Source organism: Gasterosteus aculeatus, chromosome 20 (assembly GCF_964276395.1).
Source record: "Gasterosteus aculeatus chromosome 20, fGasAcu3.hap1.1, whole genome shotgun sequence".
Taxonomy (NCBI): domain Eukaryota; kingdom Metazoa; phylum Chordata; class Actinopteri; order Perciformes; family Gasterosteidae; genus Gasterosteus; species Gasterosteus aculeatus.
Window position 1 is genome coordinate 7,120,998 of NC_135707.1, and position 20,266 is coordinate 7,141,263.

A 20,266-nucleotide genomic window follows, 5' to 3' on the forward strand; every position below is an offset into this window, starting at 1 on the left:
GCTGTGAAGAAACACTGTGAAGAAACTGCTGTTGGAAGATTAAAGGAAAATTGTTTACCATTCTGAACATTAATATGAAAGCAAACCACTATTTTCTGTGCAATAGTGAAGTTAGCTCCTCTGCCATTGTGCTGTTATCACAGTAAACAGGGACCAATAGACCCTCCATCAACATGTTGAGGGCCAATTTATATATTCCCATTCGCAGTAAGTTTTCTCCATTTACAAACACAGATTAGTGCACTTCATCTTGATTTCCATTGGGAGTTTTATCTGCAGTGGCGGCTTTGAAAAAAGCAATTTTAAAGTGTTTCTTTACAGATGCGCTACAAAGGGCTTTCCCTTTGTTTTTAAGCTCCTGGAGTAGAAGCATCTAACGATTATTTAATCGTCATTGATTAATCCAGTGTATTATCTTGATTAAAAGACGTATTGTGTGTCTGCGTATCTGTTACATGATGAGAAATCTGTAAAAATGTTGTCTTTAAATGTCTTTTTATTTTGTCTGACTAAAGAAGAAATTCTTACCATAATTCCCAAGTGCAGCTCTACCAACAACCTATAAAGAATACATTTATAAACGGCTTTGCCCAATGAAGGCACAAACCTGACCTTTGACCTTTGCCCACGCCTTTCTGTGAAGAATTTACAAGCCGCTTTCCACCTTTGACTCATCGTGAATCGACCCGGGGCAGAAACCACTCGCTGTATAGAAACCTAAAGCCTTCATGTTTCATGTTGTCTGCACCGGGAATTATCTTTCACGCGAAGTGATTTGCTTTATTGATGCCTTTCAACTTGTATAATCACAGGACATGTTGTTGACCTGTTATGTGCAATTCGTTATGTACACCGTTATTTGCCAGTGCTTATCCAATTGTGTGCACACTGCACGCATAATTAGCACACAATTTTGCGTCCTAATTAGGGGGATTATTTTGTATACATTTTGTAAAGTTAGAATTATATGTAATAAATATAATAGTCTCCCAGTAATTTAATTGAAAAAGTCTTCTGCTAATCATATTTCGATTGTTTTGATCAAGCCTATATTAAGGCATTAATTCGAAGACTAATAATCAAGTCCGATGCAACTTCATCCATGCTTAAGAGCAAATGGCAGCGCACAAATAGATGAGGAATGAAAGAAAAACAAATGTATGTAGTGAGAGTCCTTAACTACACATGTTATGATAACCCAAACCATTCATTAATTAAAAGTATTTCTTATATTTACCAATCATAAAACAAGTGGGCAGGTGCTTTCTCCACATCCTCCTATACGTCACGTGTTGGAGTTTTTTGCCACAGTTTTGTTTGCCAAATGTATTCACGTGCACATTATGCAGATATCTAAACACTTCTCACTATGCCTTTATTTTTAACCAGTGTCATTTTACAACAATACCAAATCGGCTTACACTTTAATTACAAATACCGAACGGATCAAATGTTTCCTGGAGTCGCGGCAAAAAGAAGAAGAAAATAAATAAAGATATTCAGCGGACGTTCGTTTTGGCGCACCTGACGAGCCGCGCCACCTGCTCTGCGCGCTCATTGCGCTCCTCTGATTCCTCCAATGGGAACGAACGGCGCGGCTGGAGGCGGAGGAAGGGGGAGACAAGTTGGAGGAGAGAGTGAGAGACGGATCCGGGGACACAGTGAGTGGAAGCCGGTGGAGCTACATATTAAATCACAGAATTCCCCGCTCGTGTCTCAAACACTTGACGTCCAGCTTTTGCGTTCTGTTTTATTTTTCTCCTTCTTCTTTCGTCTTGTCCTGCCAGCGCCGGTGTTTAATGTCTCATCTTTGACGTGCACGCAGCCACAGGTTGACCGATGCCATCCAGCCCCTCCGGAGTATCCCTCTTCACCTCGGGCCGATTCCCGCTGGACAAACCGAGATGGGCTCCGTCGGGCGATCGCCGGTGCTTGATTGAGAGAGAAGACGAACCGATCGCGTCGGCTGGAGCGCAGACGGAGGCAACATCTGTCCGAGCGTGCGACGCACAATTTCTAGGGACAAGGAGGGGGGGGGACCTGTGGAGGGACTTGAATGCATGAATGAATGAGTGAATGAGACGAGGCGAAGCAACAACAACAACAAAAACAACAACAAAAGGATGATGGGATGGCCGTGACAACATGAAAAAGAAAAAGTCTATTTTCATCCAGCCAGTGATTCAACACAGCTAACCTGGGGGACAGGGACCGAGAGAGAAGAGGTAGGAGGTAGGTGGAAACACACCGGGAGGAGGGGGCCGTGAAGGTGTCTGGTTATATCATATACTGAAAGTAGGTTATTTTTTTGGGGGGGGGGGCGATCAATCAAATGCAGCCAACTTATGGTTAACTGAGGGAAACACAGAGTCACCGTCACTTCTCTTGCGATGGTGTGGGATCGTTATTCTTTTAGTCTCTCAGCTTCGTCTCATTTCGATGCTCGGGGATCTGCACCATGCTTCTGGCTAACGTCAATGTAACGAATGACATTTGATGACAGATTGAGACATTAAGGGATGTGGGAGAAGGACAGGACACTGGGAATCGGCACGAGGGGGAATGACAGAGCAGCTGACTCAAATGTGACTCGTGGAATACAGCAAATTCCCCAGTTAAGTCCACTTTTCTTCACTCCGCTGTCATACATTTTCAGCTTTTGGAGTTGCCGTCTTTACCCTGGTTTGTTTTAACTAACCGTTGTCAATCACTGTCCTCCCCTCCCCTCCCTGCTGCTCGCGCTCCGTCTGTCTTGTCTGCCTTGCTGCTGTCATGATAAATAGTCAGTGTTCTCTGTTCATCCTGGGTTCTTCTCTTGTTCTTGTGTTTCGCCTGTAGACCGGTGTGTGGCCACGTCCGTGACCATGGAGCCTCCCCCTTCTCTGAGCTTGTCTCTGCTAGGAGGGAGTGAGGATGAGGACCAGCGCTTCCTCCTCCCTCTGGGCAGTGTATCCCATCCCTCCACCACGGGCAACCAGCCCGGATCCAACCATTCCAACCACTTGGGAGGGTCCAGCCTCGACCGCCTCAATGGCAGCACCCCGTCCCCGTCTTCTGCCGCGCCCAATTTGCCGCCGGCATCGCTCCCCAAGTTGCCCCAGTCGTCCTCTGGAGCCCAGCCTCTGCCCCCACCCATCCCCAACGCACTGCACCCCACCAGCACCCCGCTGTCCTCCTGCCTGGGCTCGCAGCACAGCCTGAGCGGGGAAAACTCCCCGGTGTACAACGCCCTGTTCTACTCGTCCCACTCGCCCTCAATGGAGAGGGACAGGGACAGGGAGAGGGGCTGCAAACACAGGCAGGCCAGCCCTCTGGTTCACCGCAGGGACAGTAACCCCTTCACGGAGATCGCCATGAGCTCCTGCAAGTACACAGGCGGGGTCATGAAGCCCCTAAGCCGACTCAGCGCCTCCCGCAGAAACCTCATTGAATCAGACAGCAGCAGCGAAACCAAAGAGGGTGGCGTTTCAGCTGTTGCCGGGGCAACGGCGACCGGGGGGCACGACCGGCAGCGAGAAGCCCCACCTACCTCATTGGTGGCGCAGACCTCTGCCAATCAACCCCTCATTCAGAGCCCTCCAGAGATTGTTATTTCATCCAAAGAAGACTCCCCGTACCCCAGAGCAGGATATGACATCACTGACTCCACCTCTAACCAGTTGTCCATCTATCACCAGAACCACGCGCTGGTGGAGAGCAGGCGCGCACAGCCGGGGAGAGGCAGCAGGCAGGCGGGGGTCGGGGCGGTGGGGTCCGGGGCCAGGGGGAGCACTTCCAAGGCCTCCAAACGGAAGAATCAAAACATTGGTTACAAACTGGGGCATCGCAGGGCTCTGTTCGAGAAGAGGAAGAGGCTGAGTGACTATGCCCTCATCTTCGGGATGTTTGGCATCGTCGTCATGGTGATTGAGACGGAGCTGTCGTGGGGCGTGTACACCAAGGTGAGGGGACAGACCAATCTTACTTAACAGGGTACTCCACTGCTTGGGCACATAAAAGATCCCTTTGCCAGTCATGGTTATTATCCCCACGGGTACATTGTGTTTTCTTTCCCTCGGGAGGAGTAAGTAACCCTGATGGTGTCATAGTGATGTAATTTGTTTTTGTATCTACTCGGGTTACACGCTGAGCTGTTGGTTCAGTACAAACTCAACAAATCTTTCCACCAATAATTTCCCTTTTTTTAGACTTCAGACTGTCAAAAGCGACAAGCCAGCACCACCAATCGTTTGGTGTTTTGGACACGTGATTGGCAAGATCATTGGAGTCAGCTTCCCCCAGTTAACCATTTCATTCACAATGGGTACTGGGGATTCATGTGTGTGCGTTTATGACCGGGCTTGACAGTCGCTGCTTCTGGATGATGTAATACAGCGCAGCAAAGGACACGGGGGTGCAGATTATCAGCAGCAGGCCAGGATCTCATTTGTCTGTTTAATATGAGGTGTAATAAGCTGAATCTGCCCCTGGCTGCTGTTATCGGTTTATTTTAGTTGTGGGTGCTCGTTTGTATGTGCTTGTACTATCTCAGCGAGCCATGAGCTCACCTTTTCTTTAGGTTTTCTCCTCCTGTCTTTCTTTAGATAATAAGGTGTAAGCGCTACTTCTACCTACAGCCTGACCTGCATGGATCACTGGTCACGTGTGCAAGCGTTTGGGATCATGTAAGAGCACAGGTTCACATTTAGCCAATGGGAACAGGCCAGTTGGGAGTGTGAATGCATTGTTTCTCTGTTACTACTCCATTCGATACCTGGTTCTTCTCTGTTATTGTCATTGCGAGAGAAATCGGCCTTTTCTTTTTATCTTTGCCTTTAGTTCCCGCTTGTTAATGAAAACCTTTTTGCAGGCTATTTCCATTTATTAATGGAAATTTCTTTCTCTAATGCCCCTTCCTTTCCTTTCGGTGAACGTATTCTCCTCCCCGAAAGAGACGAAAGACTTTTTCCGCTCTTTCATATCTTTTTCAATTCAACGCTTGTCTCTTATACATTTTTTTTCGCTGTCTCTCTCTCTCTCTCTCTCTCTCTCTCTCTCTCTCTCTCTCCCCTTGCTCCACTGCTCTTCCAGTGGGCGTCAAACTGGGGGAGTGTGATCGGAGGAGAGACCGGCTGGGAGAGAAATGAAAGGCTGTAGAAGAAGAGAATAAAGGAAAGGCGATAATGAAAAGCAATATTTAGGTTCTTAAGCGACAACTAATACGCTCTTCATCCGAGTCGGGCAGCATTGTCCGTCTGTAAGAATTGATGGACAGCTGTGGATTCCAGCAGGGGGGCCACACGTGTTTGCCAGTGTTCACAGTCTATATTGGTTAACCAATGTTTATTAAAGAATTTAGTTCTGACAGTTGGAGGAAGAATAGTATGTTAATATCTTTGCACGTGTGCGATCAGGGTTGAGAGTTAAGAATGGCGGACAAAACCTCATCAAAACCCAATTTTAAATCCCGAGTGCCAAGTTATATATAGATTATTTTTCACGTTTTGCACATTTGGTTCAACTCCAACAAATAGTGGAGTTCTATCAGATATTTCAAACCCTCACTTAGATAATTGCGATGGCAAATGACTATCGAGGTTGTGAGGATGAAATAGAGAACGGCAGGAAAATATAATGAGAGGACGGCAGAGAGGAAACTTCATGCAGTGCTTGAGGTATCATGTGTGTCTGTTTGTATTATTGCTGTAAACGTAATGTGCGTCAATTCGATCTTGCTACCAAAAAATGAGACTGGAAATTACTAAACAGGATGGTTTGGATTGTGTGAGTGTGTGTGTGCATGAAGAAGAAGTGGCGGGAGGATAACAGACATGGACGTAGTGTTCGTGACTGTGGGTGTAGGTACAAAGCAGATGTATCTTCAAACCCTTTCAGCACATACTTGAGCTGAAATGTTTCATTCGTTGTATTCCAGCTTCTGCTTTCACTTATTATTCTGTTGGATTCCAAGTCCATCATCAAGGCCACTTTTGAGATCAGCATGATAAGTTTTCATAACTGAATACACAGCAGTGGTGGAATATACTACTCTGCAAACACTTCAGAATGAGGACACTACTGCCTTTAAACACTATCACGAGGCTCTATTATTGATTTTATTAACATCAGGTTAAAAGGGAGGGACATGTGTGTTAACCTGTCCGATCAGTAGATCGTTTCAGGAAGGCCCCCGGCGGCTCCCTGAGGGCCCCGTCTCAGGCCTGCTGTAGAACATGGCTATTCTGCGGGAAGGCACAGCTGCTGCCGACTTCACCTGTCACACTGTCAAAGTGCACGATAAGGATTGTGCGGGTGCACAAGCAGAGGGACGGGGTGTCACGTGTGAGCGTTTGCCCATGATTTCACAGACGATCAGCAGCGTGCGCTTCTATTCTTCCGTTTCCTCTCACTCACTTCTCAAAGGGAACCTTATTATTTCTCCCGTGGCGCTCCTTGAATACGCCTCCATTTTTCCCCGAGGGGACATCCGCCATCTCCCACGTTCCCCTTCCTCCACCTCCGTCTCTTCCTCCCTGCGCTCCATGCCCCGTCTATGAAATTTCTCACTGACATTTACTGGGGACCTTTCCAGACCTTTGTCTGTGCCGCTGCTGTACACTAAGATGATCAGAGAATTAAGCTCCCCAACTGCCACCAGATTCTCTGAAGGAGGCATCAGCCATCTCTGCACACTTCCCCCTTCTCTCGTGTCCACCTCCTCCTCTCTATTCCTCCACTCCACTCGGCCTTCATCTTTAAGATCACAGACTTCTGAGGGACGGTAGATCCCACAGGTCCTGCTACTAACAGGGACAAATAAGCTCATTTTCTTCAGCGTAACAAGGCTAGGCTACCTCTGTGTGAGCGTGTTGGCCGACATTAATGTGTCATCTGCCAGTAACTCAAAGCCATCCGCTCATAAACCATGCTGGTATACGCCACTTTCTGCCTTTATGCGCTGCACAAAGTGAGCTCTGTCATGTTAGTACTCATGGATGCACCTGCTGGTGTGTTTATACTGGTGAGGTGAGATGGTTTTCTCTGCCTACTGCCTGTTTCCCTGGAGACTGATTGCAATAAGCCACGGCTCTGACAGGGAGGGACCCCCAAGGCAAACTCATTTCAACACACACACACACACAGACACACACACACACGTACATCCACCTTCAAAGGCGTTATCAGCACATGTGAGGAGAAACTTAACACTGTGTGAGAAATGTGTTGGTCAGCAACGTGTGTTTTCTCTCACATGTGTGTGTCAATGAGGTGAAGGGGGGGGGCTTCTGTGGAAAACTACAAACTACCCGGTTTTGTGAATGTGAAGTTTTACTTCTTCTTACTTTTGTCAGTGAATCGAACTAAAGAAGCTCAAAAAAAGATCATTATCTCGGCATGCTTTCACGCAATAAGCCATTGATTCACACCGTTAGCTGGACAAGAGTGGAATACACAAACTTAAACACATACACACACATAACACATGCACCCACGTTCAAACATACACAGTAAATGTCACGGTATCGGTATTCTCACTGTGGAAACACCGCTCCACAAAGGTACTCTGCTCTTCGGACAGTTGTTTTCCCTTCATGCTAAACTGAAAGCTAGCTTGGTATGTTAAGCAAGGACCTTCAAGCGGTATCGATTTACTTGTCTCACACTTGGCGGGAACATTTCCCCCCCAAAATGTAGAACATTTGCTGGTCAGAGAAACAATTCCAAATATTTATAACCCAAAAAATCCACGCATCTGCATGGCCACGAGCGCCGACTGCTCTCCCGCTACAATAGGCTGGGCGGAGGAAGGAGATCTGTTATTCACAGCTAAACATTTCTTCAATAAAACCTTTTCGCGGCCTGTTTTTCAGTCAGATGCAACAGAGAAAGGCGCTGCCACAGATCGTAGAATGAAAATAGGCAAGTCAGCATCTGCTGTACACTGTAGTCTGCAGCCGCTCACACGCCTGTTGAAGTCTGAGCAAGTTAGAGTTTATTACCATTACTTGATGGCACCTGCATTTCTAGTCAATGGAGCCCTGCCAGCCAATTACAATCAAGAATTCTCAGTGGTTATGGTTTTAAAAAAAAAAACGAAGAACCAAATTCAATGTGCGCAACATATGTCTCTGTCACAGTCAAGTGAGCCACTACATAGGCAGAGTAACTAAAGTGAAAACAGTTGGAAACTAAATGCTCTTGACAGTGTGATGTGCAGAACAGAGAGAGAGAGGCCTTTTGTCATTAGCACCACAATGTTGGCTTTCTTTGCACCTTGTTTGCTTCAGTGACTACAAATGAGACGTTAGCAGAGGAGAAACGGACCACGACGGGAGCAAGTGTGGGAGCAAGCAGAGAACCAAACAAAAGCTAAATGGGATTTACCCAAAGCAGTGCAGCGTTAGGCAATGAACAACACTCACTTGATGCCTTCCATTAATGCCATTAAGGCCGTGGTGAATCTGCAGAAACCCTAAGTAGACACAGTGACACACTAACGCACTCTATTTTCCAGAAGGCCGACTTGCAATATATATTCATGAACCCAAAATGCAATGTAGATTCTGCTTTAATGTCATGAAGGAAAGGCTGAGTAATATGTGTGTAAACTCAGAGTGCACTCTCAGATTAAGAGCGTTTGAGGATGAATACTTATCAGCAGAAGTATCCGATCTGAGATGCTACAGTCCTAAACCAACAGCAGGATGTTAAAGGCAATTCTCTGTTGAACAGGAAGCCCGGTTCTTCGTTCTCCGAGCACCCTTCATTGCCCTTTTCCTTCCATCCACCAGATGTCCTCAGACTTTCCCTCCTTTCCGTCTCACCTGACACACGCGCACACCCACCTACGCACCTGCTTACAATTTCGCCATCTGCTCTACCTGGCTTTCCCCGCTCCCCACCTCCTCAGCAGTATCACCCACATGTGTTCCACTCAAAATATCCAAATACATCTATTTTGAAGGAATGGGAAATCAGGAAATAATTGGTCATATTTCCAATTTTCAAATGTCGATTCCACCAGCTGAAAGGTCAGGAGATGCGTTTCCTTTGTTTACGATTCATCCTCTGGGGACTATGCATAACTGTATCAAATTGGATGGCAAGTATCCCAATAGCTGCTGAGGTATTTAAATGACTATACAGCCAACAAAGAAAGTTGACGGACCACCAATATCTGCTGGACTCTTCCTGTGTGGATCATAAATGTGTGTAGGAAACTGCATGACAATTAATGGTTTGTGGTGGATTAACACACAGACCCACCAACAGACGCACAGTCATCCCTAGTGAGCCAGAGCGAGGCTACCGGCATAGTTAACAAGGTGTCCTGATGCATAAGGATTATGGATGAGGGAAAGTAAAGGACTGCAGGAGCCACAGAGGTATAACATTATCTTATGTTCGTTGGTTTACCAAAGTGTATCTGAAGGAATAATCAAATGTGGAAACTTACCAACAAAATAAGCTTTTTTTAAATGGTGACATGCACGCTTTCTTACAATCACAGCGGTCTGAGTAACTCATGTAACCCATTCGGTTGACACACAACCAAACACGCTCTTACCAGTGAGAATATATTCCGATAATGAACACACAAACTCACCAGAGAACAGCTGTCAAACAATCTAATCGCTTTTCTTTTGCAATGCCGTCTTGTATTAACGTGCTAATGCTGGAAGCCCTGTATGCGTGCGCTGGATGTAGGAGGTGAGGGGGTTAAAGAAGCCACTGAAGTGCTATGAGTTTTATTGATCGGGAGTTCCCCAGTGCATCGATTTATAAGCTCTATGAAACTAGACGAGCTAGAGATTTAAAACGCGACTGTAGTGCTATTGAAGGATGGAATTCTTCCCTGTTACTCCTGCTCAGCGTTTTGAAGTCTGTTTTGTAAATGTTATTACTTAGTGTCTATGCTGAGGCAGTGCGGATTGAATGCACTTACGCTTTTAGCCGATGAGTGACAGCACATAGTGGGACGTTTGGGAGTCTCTCCAAGTGGAAACTGACAGACACTGTGTGGGATATTTCATAAATGTTCTTTTTGTCATTATAATGACTTCTTCCTTTTAGGTTTGTGCTGCATGGTTGTAAGAATGTGTGTGTCGATTTCCTCTCTGCAGAGCTCCATGTATTCTCTGGCCCTGAAGTGTCTGATCAGCCTCTCCACTGTCATTCTGCTGGGCCTCATCATAGCCTACCACGCCCGGGAAGTGCAGGTAAAACACGTGCACGTGCATGCACAGGCAGACACACTCGTAGGCTTGTATATGCTGACACAGAGTCCCTGAATTGATTTTACTGACATTTTGATAATCAATACTAAACTCATGTCTGAAGCTCAATAATTACACAATTTATATATATTTTTGTTTCGAGTCAAGGTACGCTAGAAAGTTTAACTAATGTCAAAACAATCATCTTTGGATTTACGTGTTTATGACTATTTCAAGACCACGGGAAGTTACAGCAGCTAGAATGAAATCAGTTATTGCAATGTGAAACCACAACTTTCTTGAAATTATGAAGCTACAGAGATCTACAAATCGCACACCTTTTGTTTTTATATTCGATTACGCACTGCAACTGCCCCTACACGCACACCCTACACCTGTTACATGCTGCATGCCTACAACTGAGTCATCTTTCATAGCGTTTCACTTAAGGCTCCAATTAGGTCATTCTGCAGGTGCAGAGTACTGCTATTTTTGAAATATTGCTTTTAAAATATTTATATTGGTAAAAAAAAAATTCTGACATACTTAATTTCCTAGTAGTATTGAAAAGCACCATACGTTACCTTTAGAGAGCACGGCTTAGCGCTGTATGCCAAGCTAACAAACTGCGCGTAGCTTCCTATTTAGTAGTTCTTCTAACTTTTAGCACAACGGTATATTTCCAAAAATTGAGCTTTTTGTTAAGGAGAGTTTTTCTTCAAATATTTAAGCAGAGGCACATCTGATCTCTGTCCACAGTGTAAATGATGCTCCTGTCCCTCAGGCTCCTGAGATACAGCAAGTGACCCAGTTGTGTGTTGGCCCCAGACATTTAATGACTTTAATGAGGGTCTTAGTGGGATTGATGAAACCGTCTGCATGGTTTTGCGTCGAGTAGATACGCACCGCTGAGCATTAAACACACACTCGCACCGTATCAAACCCGTCATTCAGCAGAAGAATCGACACATTAACACACCAACACACACAGCAGCGACCTCTTGTACGGCTGAAACAATCAATCAGAAATGCTTTCATGCTTCTCGATGTCTGTTTTTCTGCTTGTCATTTCACTAATATAATGGCACCACAGTCATTTAGCCCAAGTTTTCATTTGACACCATTTGCAATCGATGCATTTTGACTATTTATGGGACGGTCGCGGGAGCCGAACCCAATGAGACTCCCCACACCGGCTATTAGTCCCACCAGCAAACGCACGGAGCAACACTCATCCATCGCACCACATATAGTCCTTACATCCTTTTTTTTTATTACATCACAGATTAGATGTTGCCGGAAATGTCTACTACAGTTCCAGTTGTGATGGAGATTCTGGTGCGTTCTGCTCTGAGGGTCAGGTGCTCCGTCTGCGGATCAATAAGCAGATGGCCGTTGCTTATTCACAGGGGCTGATAGACCGGCGATTAATCTGTAATGAGCAGCCGCTGAGTAATGACTTTCATGATAATACGAGTTTTTGTGTTTATTTGACAAGCATTCAAATTATATTGGTTGTGCTTACACTGTAATCACTAAAATTGCTGAAATCTGGGGACACACTGACATTGTAATCAGATCAGGTTTCAACCACTCCATGTAACACCAAAGTGGAGCACGGTAAGAATTCCCTGATGCGCAAAGGGGAAACCTTTTGTGTACACAACTAAGCTTCTTTTGGAAGTCGGAACAGGAAGTTTGAGATATAACCGTGATATGATTACCAATGGGAATGGAAAAAAAAAACCTGAGCCATAATATCATTTATGTTGTGTTGTTTGGTGGCAGCAGAACAAACTTGATTTGTTGGTGAATAGTTGCTTTTTAACATATCCAGCAGTCATAGAGAGTCTACAAAATTGTAATTCCACAGTTTGGCCACTATGTATCTGCTTCAAAGCCCTACACTCTTTCTGCGGGTTTGAAAACTACGTATGTTTGCACGTAGCTTGTAGGCAGTGTTTTGTGTGTCATTTTGCGTTGGAAGCACTGCTAAACAGCACTAATAGTGTGTAGCATCCTTTTCATATATGTAGGCTACAACTATAACACTATACACATGTTTCATCAGTTGCATGTTCCTTTTATTATTTGCCACCTGCCTGCCGGCGCCGAGCCTGTTTTTTTAGGCTATATACATGAGCAGCATAAGAAGTGCCAGATTGTCTTCTCTTTTTATTGTTCAATGCTTCCAACACACACACACACACACAGACACACACCAGGAGAAGTAATGCTGTGCGAAATGAAAGGCATTGTTCAATGAAGATCTCATTCTCAGATTATGACACACTCTGCTGGAGCATTTTTTTTCCCAGCATGTAACAGGATACATAATGCATACGAGAACACATGCGCATGCACAGACACACACGCAACACACACTCACGCACGCGGGCTACATCTTCACAGAAGACACAAGAGCCCTGATTGATGTTATCAGGTTTTTCTGGCATGTATACCATCTTTCTCTCCCTCACACTGATCTCTGTTTTCTCTCCCTCCTCATGTCTTTTATCTTACAGTACTTTCTCTTTTCCACCATCAGGGTGCTTCTCTTTTTCTTTCCTTTCTCTTTCTTTCATCTGCTGCTTCTTGGTCGTTATAGATTAGATCTGTCTCCTTTCTCCTCTGCGGGACCTCAATTCAATTCTGTTGTTCGGTTTTGCACCCCTTCCTGCTGACTCCTCTCCTGCCTCCATTCAGCTTCTCACTTGAACTCTTCTCCTATTGTACTTTAACCTGCTCCTCTTTTTTTCTGCCTTTTCATTTTTCTTACATTTTATTCCTTTCATGTTTTCTCTCCCCATCTCTTGCATCTTTCGTATTTTGCATTCCACTTTTTTTGGATGTCTCTCTCCGCTCTTCCTTCTCTATCTTCTTCTTTACTGTCTCTTCTAATCAGTTAGGGGAGAACTAAAACCAAGTGTGCTCAAATTACTGTAGAGATTCATTGTTAATAATTACACACACTACTATTCACTGCCATCAAAGAAGATCTTTAGAGTTCATGTTAATTGTTGGTAGGAATTATCTTGTTGCATGCAAGAAAATGTTTATCTTGCATAAATAAAAGGCTCAAGCCGATTTAAACAAATGTAACAAATGTAAACATAATTAAAATTTGAAACAGAAAAATATGTATGATCAGATTAAATCAGTCGAGCACATTGCAAATCCTCTACATTGTTCGGCTGTGAGATGTTTGTGTTCCAGGATTCTTCTCATAGCTCTTTTAACAGATTTGAGTCTGCTCATGTTCTCTCTGGTGTTCTTACATACTTCTTCTTCCTCAAGAATCCTGCTTAAACTTTTACCATTTCATCACATTGTATCAGCGTTGTGGCACAGATGCGTCTGTCTGTCTTATAGCTGTTAAAAAAACTATTAAAATATTTGGAATCTATTAACGTGTTTTTAAAATTCTATTCAAACAATTATGATACATGAATAATTCTAGATGTTTAAGAACGTCATAATAGTGATTTTCCATATTCCATACTTCAAATATATTCTTTCAACTATTTAATCAACAATTTGATCATCAGCCTGTAGCTGTTAAAATCCTTCATCAAACATTGATCATAAATAAATTCATTCACAAAAATACATGCCAATTGAAATGCTGAAAAAAAGGGCAAAGCTTAAAGTGAATTGAAAAGAATTGCAGTGCACTTTCTCTTCCTTTGCCTCTGGTGGAGAATCAAGCAGATGTGGTTGTTCAGTTGGTTATTGGTGTTTCGGCTGGTATTTCCCGCTCCGCTGTGCAATTTGCATGCAAGCTACAGATTGGACCGCGAGTGGCCATCAGACCCTGTCGGCTCCGGCTCGGTGAAATAGTTCTGACATTTCATTGGAAAGCAATCAAGAATGAATCATTTCAGCTCTTAACAGGACGGTTTGTTCCTCCACAGGTTCAGATGCGCGTCGCATCAAGCGGAGTGAGATTTTGTTTTGAGTGGTTATATTAGGATTTCTTCAGAGAACAATGAGCGTTGCAGTTTTAAATTAACTCACGTTACTTCCACACGTGTTAACAAGTGTTAGTCAGTACATGTTTAACAATGATGAAACATTTTGTGGTTACAGTGTTACCGTGGAAACACCACCAGCTCGACTGTAATAAGCCTACCTCAGAATCTAGTTGAGAAGTTTCTTTAAACATCTTACGACTTTTTAAGGAGGAGACTCGTATCCTCTGTTGCGTGGCTCAGTGGACATTGATCTTCACATTAAAATAAGCACTGAATAAGATTGAAATGGATTAAAAAAAAATAGTTTAACCCTCGGAGTTCCTTAACTCTGCACCGTAAATCAATTTTGTGTAATACTATCATTGTTATTTTGTCAGATTATTTGTACCTTTTGAGGTCTAACCTTACTTTTAGTTTGCTTTTTTTTTGTTAGTGGTTAGTTGTTACTGTGTTTAGACAAGAGACGGAAACGTGAGACAACAATGGTACAGACAATATTAGTGTTTGTCCAGAGATTGTTATCACTCAGGAGGCATTTCGAGAGAGCTGTGATTGACTGTCCAATCTGAGCCACCCGACACCATTACTTTGAGTCAACACTCTAAAGACGGCTGTAATGATGAACCGAGGCTTCCAATCGGCCCTTTGGACAATCAGAGAGATTAATTGTGAAACCCAAACTTGTGTCATCCACGTATGCCCATGCACGCACATTCATATGTTTGATGTTTTTGTCTGTTGTGTGTCTCACTAATCTGTCTCACAGACTGTCGCACACGCACACTTTTCACATTTCCAACAACAAGAAACTGAGTGAACCGATTCATTTTAGCCCATAAACTTGCAAGAAATTCCGACTGGAAATGCAAAAATTGAATTGATGTTGAATCTAATCCAATAGAAACTCTCAGAGAGGGTGTGAGAAAGGGGCTTTTCTCCAGTCCATTAGTGCACTTAGTGAACTTGGTTATCCAGTTACTTTTAGAGGATTTTAGAAGCAGTTCATTCATCAGAAGACACACGCTTGGCACTCGAGGCAGGCAGATTGTATTAGTCAAATAAAGGGAGCCCTATTCTTCCAAAAAGGATCGTCTCCTTTAAAGTGAACGTCCTGAGATGTCTAATACTGAGCCGGACATTTCATGATGTCGTGTCCTGCAGACTCTACATAAAGTACACGGCGCCCTGGGAACTGTAATGGAATAGAAAATGAGAGTGAGGTAGAACCCAAAGCATCCTCCATAGACTGTGGAAGCATCTCCAAGAAATATATTATTAGACGCCACTTAGTAGCCCCTGGACATTCTTAGTAACGTCTTAGTTTGTTTTGGTAGTTGCGCTGAAGGAAGGAGACCCCCGGTCTCAAGACACCACTGGTGGAATCCAACTGCTATTTTTGGACCGCTAACCTTTCCTTATCTCTCACGCTTTCCAACACTTCCTTTACTCCATCCTTTTTCTCGGCCGTCTGCGTAGAAACGGTCCCGAGGGTGTTCCCTCCAAGCCGCGATTACAGTCCAGGAAAGCGTGTTACCCTCTCTGCATATTTGCGTCTATGTGTGTGTATCTGCCTCGTCACAGTCATTCTCCTACTGCTCCAGGAATTTCCGTGCTGTACGACCCGAGTAAGCAAGCATACAGTGTTCCCTCCGTCGTAGTCATTGAGCCGTCTCCATCCCAGATTTAGGTTTAGCTCCCCCCCAATGACAAATGGCCAGCACTGTGTCTGGTTCCGTGATGCGAGGCATCTGCAATCAGGGACGTAACATGATTACTAGGGTATGATGGCCGCGGGCACTGGAAAGGGGGTCGAGCCTCGGGCGGAGGGGCGGAAGGGAGGGTGTAGCGGAGAGAGACGTTGGTGACAAGTCTATCCGGCGGGTCGCAGATGTAGAAGTAGGGGACACTTGAGGTGGAGAGTCTTCTCTTAGGCCGTACACATGAATCTGTCCGTCTTCGGTGCTGTCATTTTCCACACATTTATACTCCCTTGCCTCCGTACTCGCCAGGACGCCTGCTGTTTGTTTGTCTCTCCTCCCTTCTCGTCCGCTTTCTGTTCGCTTCCTTCGGCCCGCTGCCCTAAAATGCTACATTTAGTTAGAATTAAGAAAATTAACAGAAGACCTTCTTCCCCTTTTGTCTCATGAAGAAGTCGGCAGGTCGCGTTTGCTCTTAGGCTCATACACACGTATACATGCACACATGCATATTTACATGCATACACACACACATGCATATAGTCTTCCTCTCCAGCCTTATTCCCTCCCTCTGTCCTAGTCCTGTAGGGCCGGTGGCACTCACTCACTCCCATTGACAGATGACTTTCCTAATGGAATTTAATTATTTATCCCTTCCTCGTGGCGATTTAGCCAGGAAAAGACCAACAGCAGCAGCGCGAGGGAGGACAGGGCAGGAGGGGAAGGAGGGCGGAGGGAGGAGGAAGGGAGAGCCGCTCATTTCCTTCAGTGGCAAGAAACTGGATCACCTCTGTTTTGATTTGGAGAAATGTCATTCAGAGAGAGGAGGAGGAATAGGGAGGTAGACGGGGTGAAAAAAAAGAGGCAGGGCTGGATGAATAATGACTCGTTTGCAAACGAAGAGCAACGTTCTGAAGTGTAAATGAATATACATGAAGTGTGTCCACCTCTCTGGCTCAAACAAGCCCACACATTCTATTTGTGTCGCTTAAGTCGAAACTGCGTTGACTTGCATCCATTTCCTGGTGAGTTACCGTAACTACCATCCATCCAGGAAGAAACACTTAAATTCAGTGGCCTAGCACCATGTTAACCAGCATTTTGTCCCCAAATAGTCCCTGCAGTCCAGCTGTGCCAAAATTAAACTACACACACACACACACACACACACACACACACACACACGTGTAAACCGCTGTGAGTGTAAGTCAACCCATCTGTGCTTTCCTCTCTGTACCTCTTCATTCACTGTCACACCCATTTCTTCTCTATCACTCACCAGATCTCCCCCCCTCTTTCTTCTTGCCTCGTCTCTCACTACGTTTCTCTCTTTTTGACTCCCTCATGCTCTCTCTCTCTCTCTCTCTCGATGGGGATCCTAATTAAGCTTGGCTCATCTTTGATGTTGTCGCCTTGGCAACAGTCACCATGACAAGTCTGGGGCTGCACACTCTTTCTCAAAGTCACTCAGGCATACACAAATGCACAATAGGCGTGCACAAACACACACACACACACACACACACGCTCACTGGAATCATAAAAGAGTACAGGCGGCGTTTGACCCTCGGTTCAAATGACGGCTCACACAATGTCCTGGGAAAAGGCTTAAAATGTGTGTGCCAACATAGAATAAGGGACACTCGCTTCCTGCTGAGCTGGATTAAGATGATAGATGAAACCGAGAGAGTGTGCTTGTGTGTGTGTGTGTGTGTGTGTGTGTGTGTGTGTGTGTGTGTGTGTGTGTGTGTGTGCATCCGAGGGCCGAGGATGTGGCAGAGCTTCAGCCGGCCTCCCCTCTCCCTCTGACTCGTTGGCCGTCATGCCTGCTTGTTCCAACGTTTCAAACATTTCACCTGTAATCGTAGGCTTTTGTTTTCCAAAATAAATGTTTGTGTGGGCCAAAAGCCCTCGACATGATTCACGTGTTAAGGAGCAGTTGTTGGCACCAGGTGTTTCTGGAAGCAGCAGCTTCTGGTAAACTGCTGATTTGCAGCAGAGTTTACGAGAGACATCTTTACATCTTTTTCTTTTGAGGATGTCGTGCTTCTCGCTCTCCTTTTAAACCTCAGCTTCTACGGCAAGACCCCCTCTGAACACTTGTTCTATTCTTTATTAGGAACTAAACATTTCTTTTTTTTTAATAAGAGCAATTTCCCTGCCAAATTGAGATAATACCGGATTTCCAATGTCAAGGGTATTATGGAATGTCTAAAGATACAAATTCCTGGAAATTGTCCATTATTCTATGGCCATGGCAGAAGTACGTGCATTTCCTGGAATTTACTGACTTCCTATCTTTCATCTCTCTTTCATTCCTCTCTTTCCTCATCGAACACACGGCCTCCCCACCACACAGTAAGCTGCATCGCCCCTGTAATGAGCCCTTGCACTTATCTGTGCTCTGTAACACCAGCTTTGGTAACAATACAGTAGAGTAACCACAGCAATTAAAAAACAAAACAATCAACAACAAATAGACGGAAAACTGCTATTAAGTAGGCCGGTGCTCATGACACCGGAAGAAATATAATGGACTTGTGTTTTTTATTAATATTGTGATTGATGTTATTATTAGGAACCTGTTTTGCACTTTCCTATGAATTTGGTCTTATTTTCAGAGTTGTGGCTGACATGAAAACGAGCCGACAGACTATAGAAACTGAATAGATTACTGATTGGATGGCTGGTGTTTTACATCTCAGGAAAGAGACATTCACTCTAAATTGCTCCTTGTTCCTCTCAATCGATGAGTGGACTCTGCCAGCGGCGGGTGCTGATTATAACAAGTCCAACTTCCTTCTCTAACCCCCCTCATGTCCCTCCTGTCCTCGCAGCTGTTTGTCATCGACAACGGGGCCGACGACTGGCGCATCGCCATGACCATGGAGCGGGTGCTGCTGATCTCTCTGGAGCTGCTGGTGTCCGCGGTGCATCCGGTGCCGGGCGACTTCAAGTTCCAGTGGCGGGCGCGGCTGGCCTTCTCGTACGCGCCGTCGCAGGCCGAGGCTGACCTGGACATGGTGCTGAGCGTGCCCATGTTCCTGCGCCTCTACCTCATCGCCAGAGTCATGCTCCTGCACAGCAAACTCTTCACAGACGCCTCCTCCAGGAGTATAGGCGCCCTAAATAAGGTCAGTGGGGGTTCCGTGCTCACGGATGCATTTGCGAAAAGGCGCCGTTGTCAAAGCTTCTGGGAGAGAGCGGGGCTGTGGAGGTATTAAGGTCAAGAGCTCTCGCCTCTAAATTAAATCTGTGTCCACCTTGTTCCCTTCGCTCTTGGCCTCGATCTCTCTACCAATCAAGTGACTCCTTCTGCTCTGTCCTTCTGGTCACCCAGTTTGTTTTCATCAACCCGTTCAAAAGCCCTTTCTTCTCCATCGTCGTCCATCACTGAGGATGGAGACTTAGATTTAATCTGTTGTGGCTCTTTTTCTAATACAATGCGAGATGGGAGCGTGAAATGAGAACAAGATATTGCATACGGTTCAAATGGAGCGTGAAAAGGAGTCGAAATGAGCAATACCAGCGGGGAGAAATGTGTGCCAGGTTTGTAATGACTTGAAACCACAAACGCGTTATCGTCAAATCAGGAAGAAGAGATTTAGCGTGGGGCGGAGGTATGCAAACTACAGGACCCCAGGAGGGGGACGGCGGCGGGAGAGATGGAGCGGATTGTAGATGAGTCGTTTAGTATCGATGACGGCACTATTCTGACCCTCGGGTCACAGTGCAGCGGAGGACGGGAAGCTGCCGCTGAAGTGCACCTCTCGCGTGGCAACTAATTCATCAGCTGCTTAACCCTCCCGGGGCTCAACCGTGGCGCTCAGATCATCCATCTGCCAGAAGTTGATGACCAATGTGCCGCGGATAAAAACTACACTGAAATAGGCCAATTACTCACACACACCGTACAGCCTGACCCGAGTCGAAGGGGCGAGCCCCGATCTTGACTCCAATTACAGGGGAGATTCTCAGAGAGCTCCCGCTATCAGAAGCTACTTCGAAAACTAATTAGTAAAATGCAGTCTGGGTGGGGAGCTACTCGATACTAACCCGAGAAACAATGTGTGTTATGTTGTCGTTATCGGCTCTGCTCTACTGAGTGTGTGTCCTTGTGTGCATTGCAGGTGCATTTTAACACGCGGTTTGTGATGAAAACCCTCATGACTATCTGCCCCGGGACGGTGCTGCTGGTCTTCAGCATCTCCCTGTGGATCATCGCTGCCTGGACCGTACGAGTGTGCGAGAGGTCAGTTGCTAAGCTCATTGGATTGGATTTGTTGTGTTTAATCCTCGCGAGGGCGCGTGGGACAGAGTGACAGACCGACGGGGCTGTGATCAGACGAGGAATTCAACCGAGCAATTCAATATAATTGGGGGGAATTATAATCTGGGA

General features: G+C 45.3%; 1 protein-coding gene across 2 annotated transcripts in view; it reads left to right on the plus strand.

The window, feature by feature from the left end:
- The first annotated feature begins 1,619 nt into the window (after positions 1 to 1,619).
- kcnn3 (potassium intermediate/small conductance calcium-activated channel, subfamily N, member 3) overlaps positions 1,620 to 20,266 on the plus strand; it is a 33,704-nt gene continuing 15,057 nt past the window's right edge. The window contains exons 1-5 of one of the 2 annotated variants that reach the window (XM_040165466.2): positions 1,620 to 2,232; positions 2,839 to 3,941; positions 10,104 to 10,199; positions 18,705 to 19,001; positions 19,998 to 20,119. In XM_040165466.2, the coding sequence (XP_040021400.2) occupies positions 2,865 to 3,941; positions 10,104 to 10,199; positions 18,705 to 19,001; positions 19,998 to 20,119 (1,592 nt within the window). In that variant the 5' untranslated portion in view covers positions 1,620 to 2,232; positions 2,839 to 2,864. The remainder of the gene's footprint in view (positions 2,233 to 2,838; positions 3,942 to 10,103; positions 10,200 to 18,704; positions 19,002 to 19,997; positions 20,120 to 20,266) is intronic. The other variant, XM_040165467.2, reaches the window with a different exon arrangement.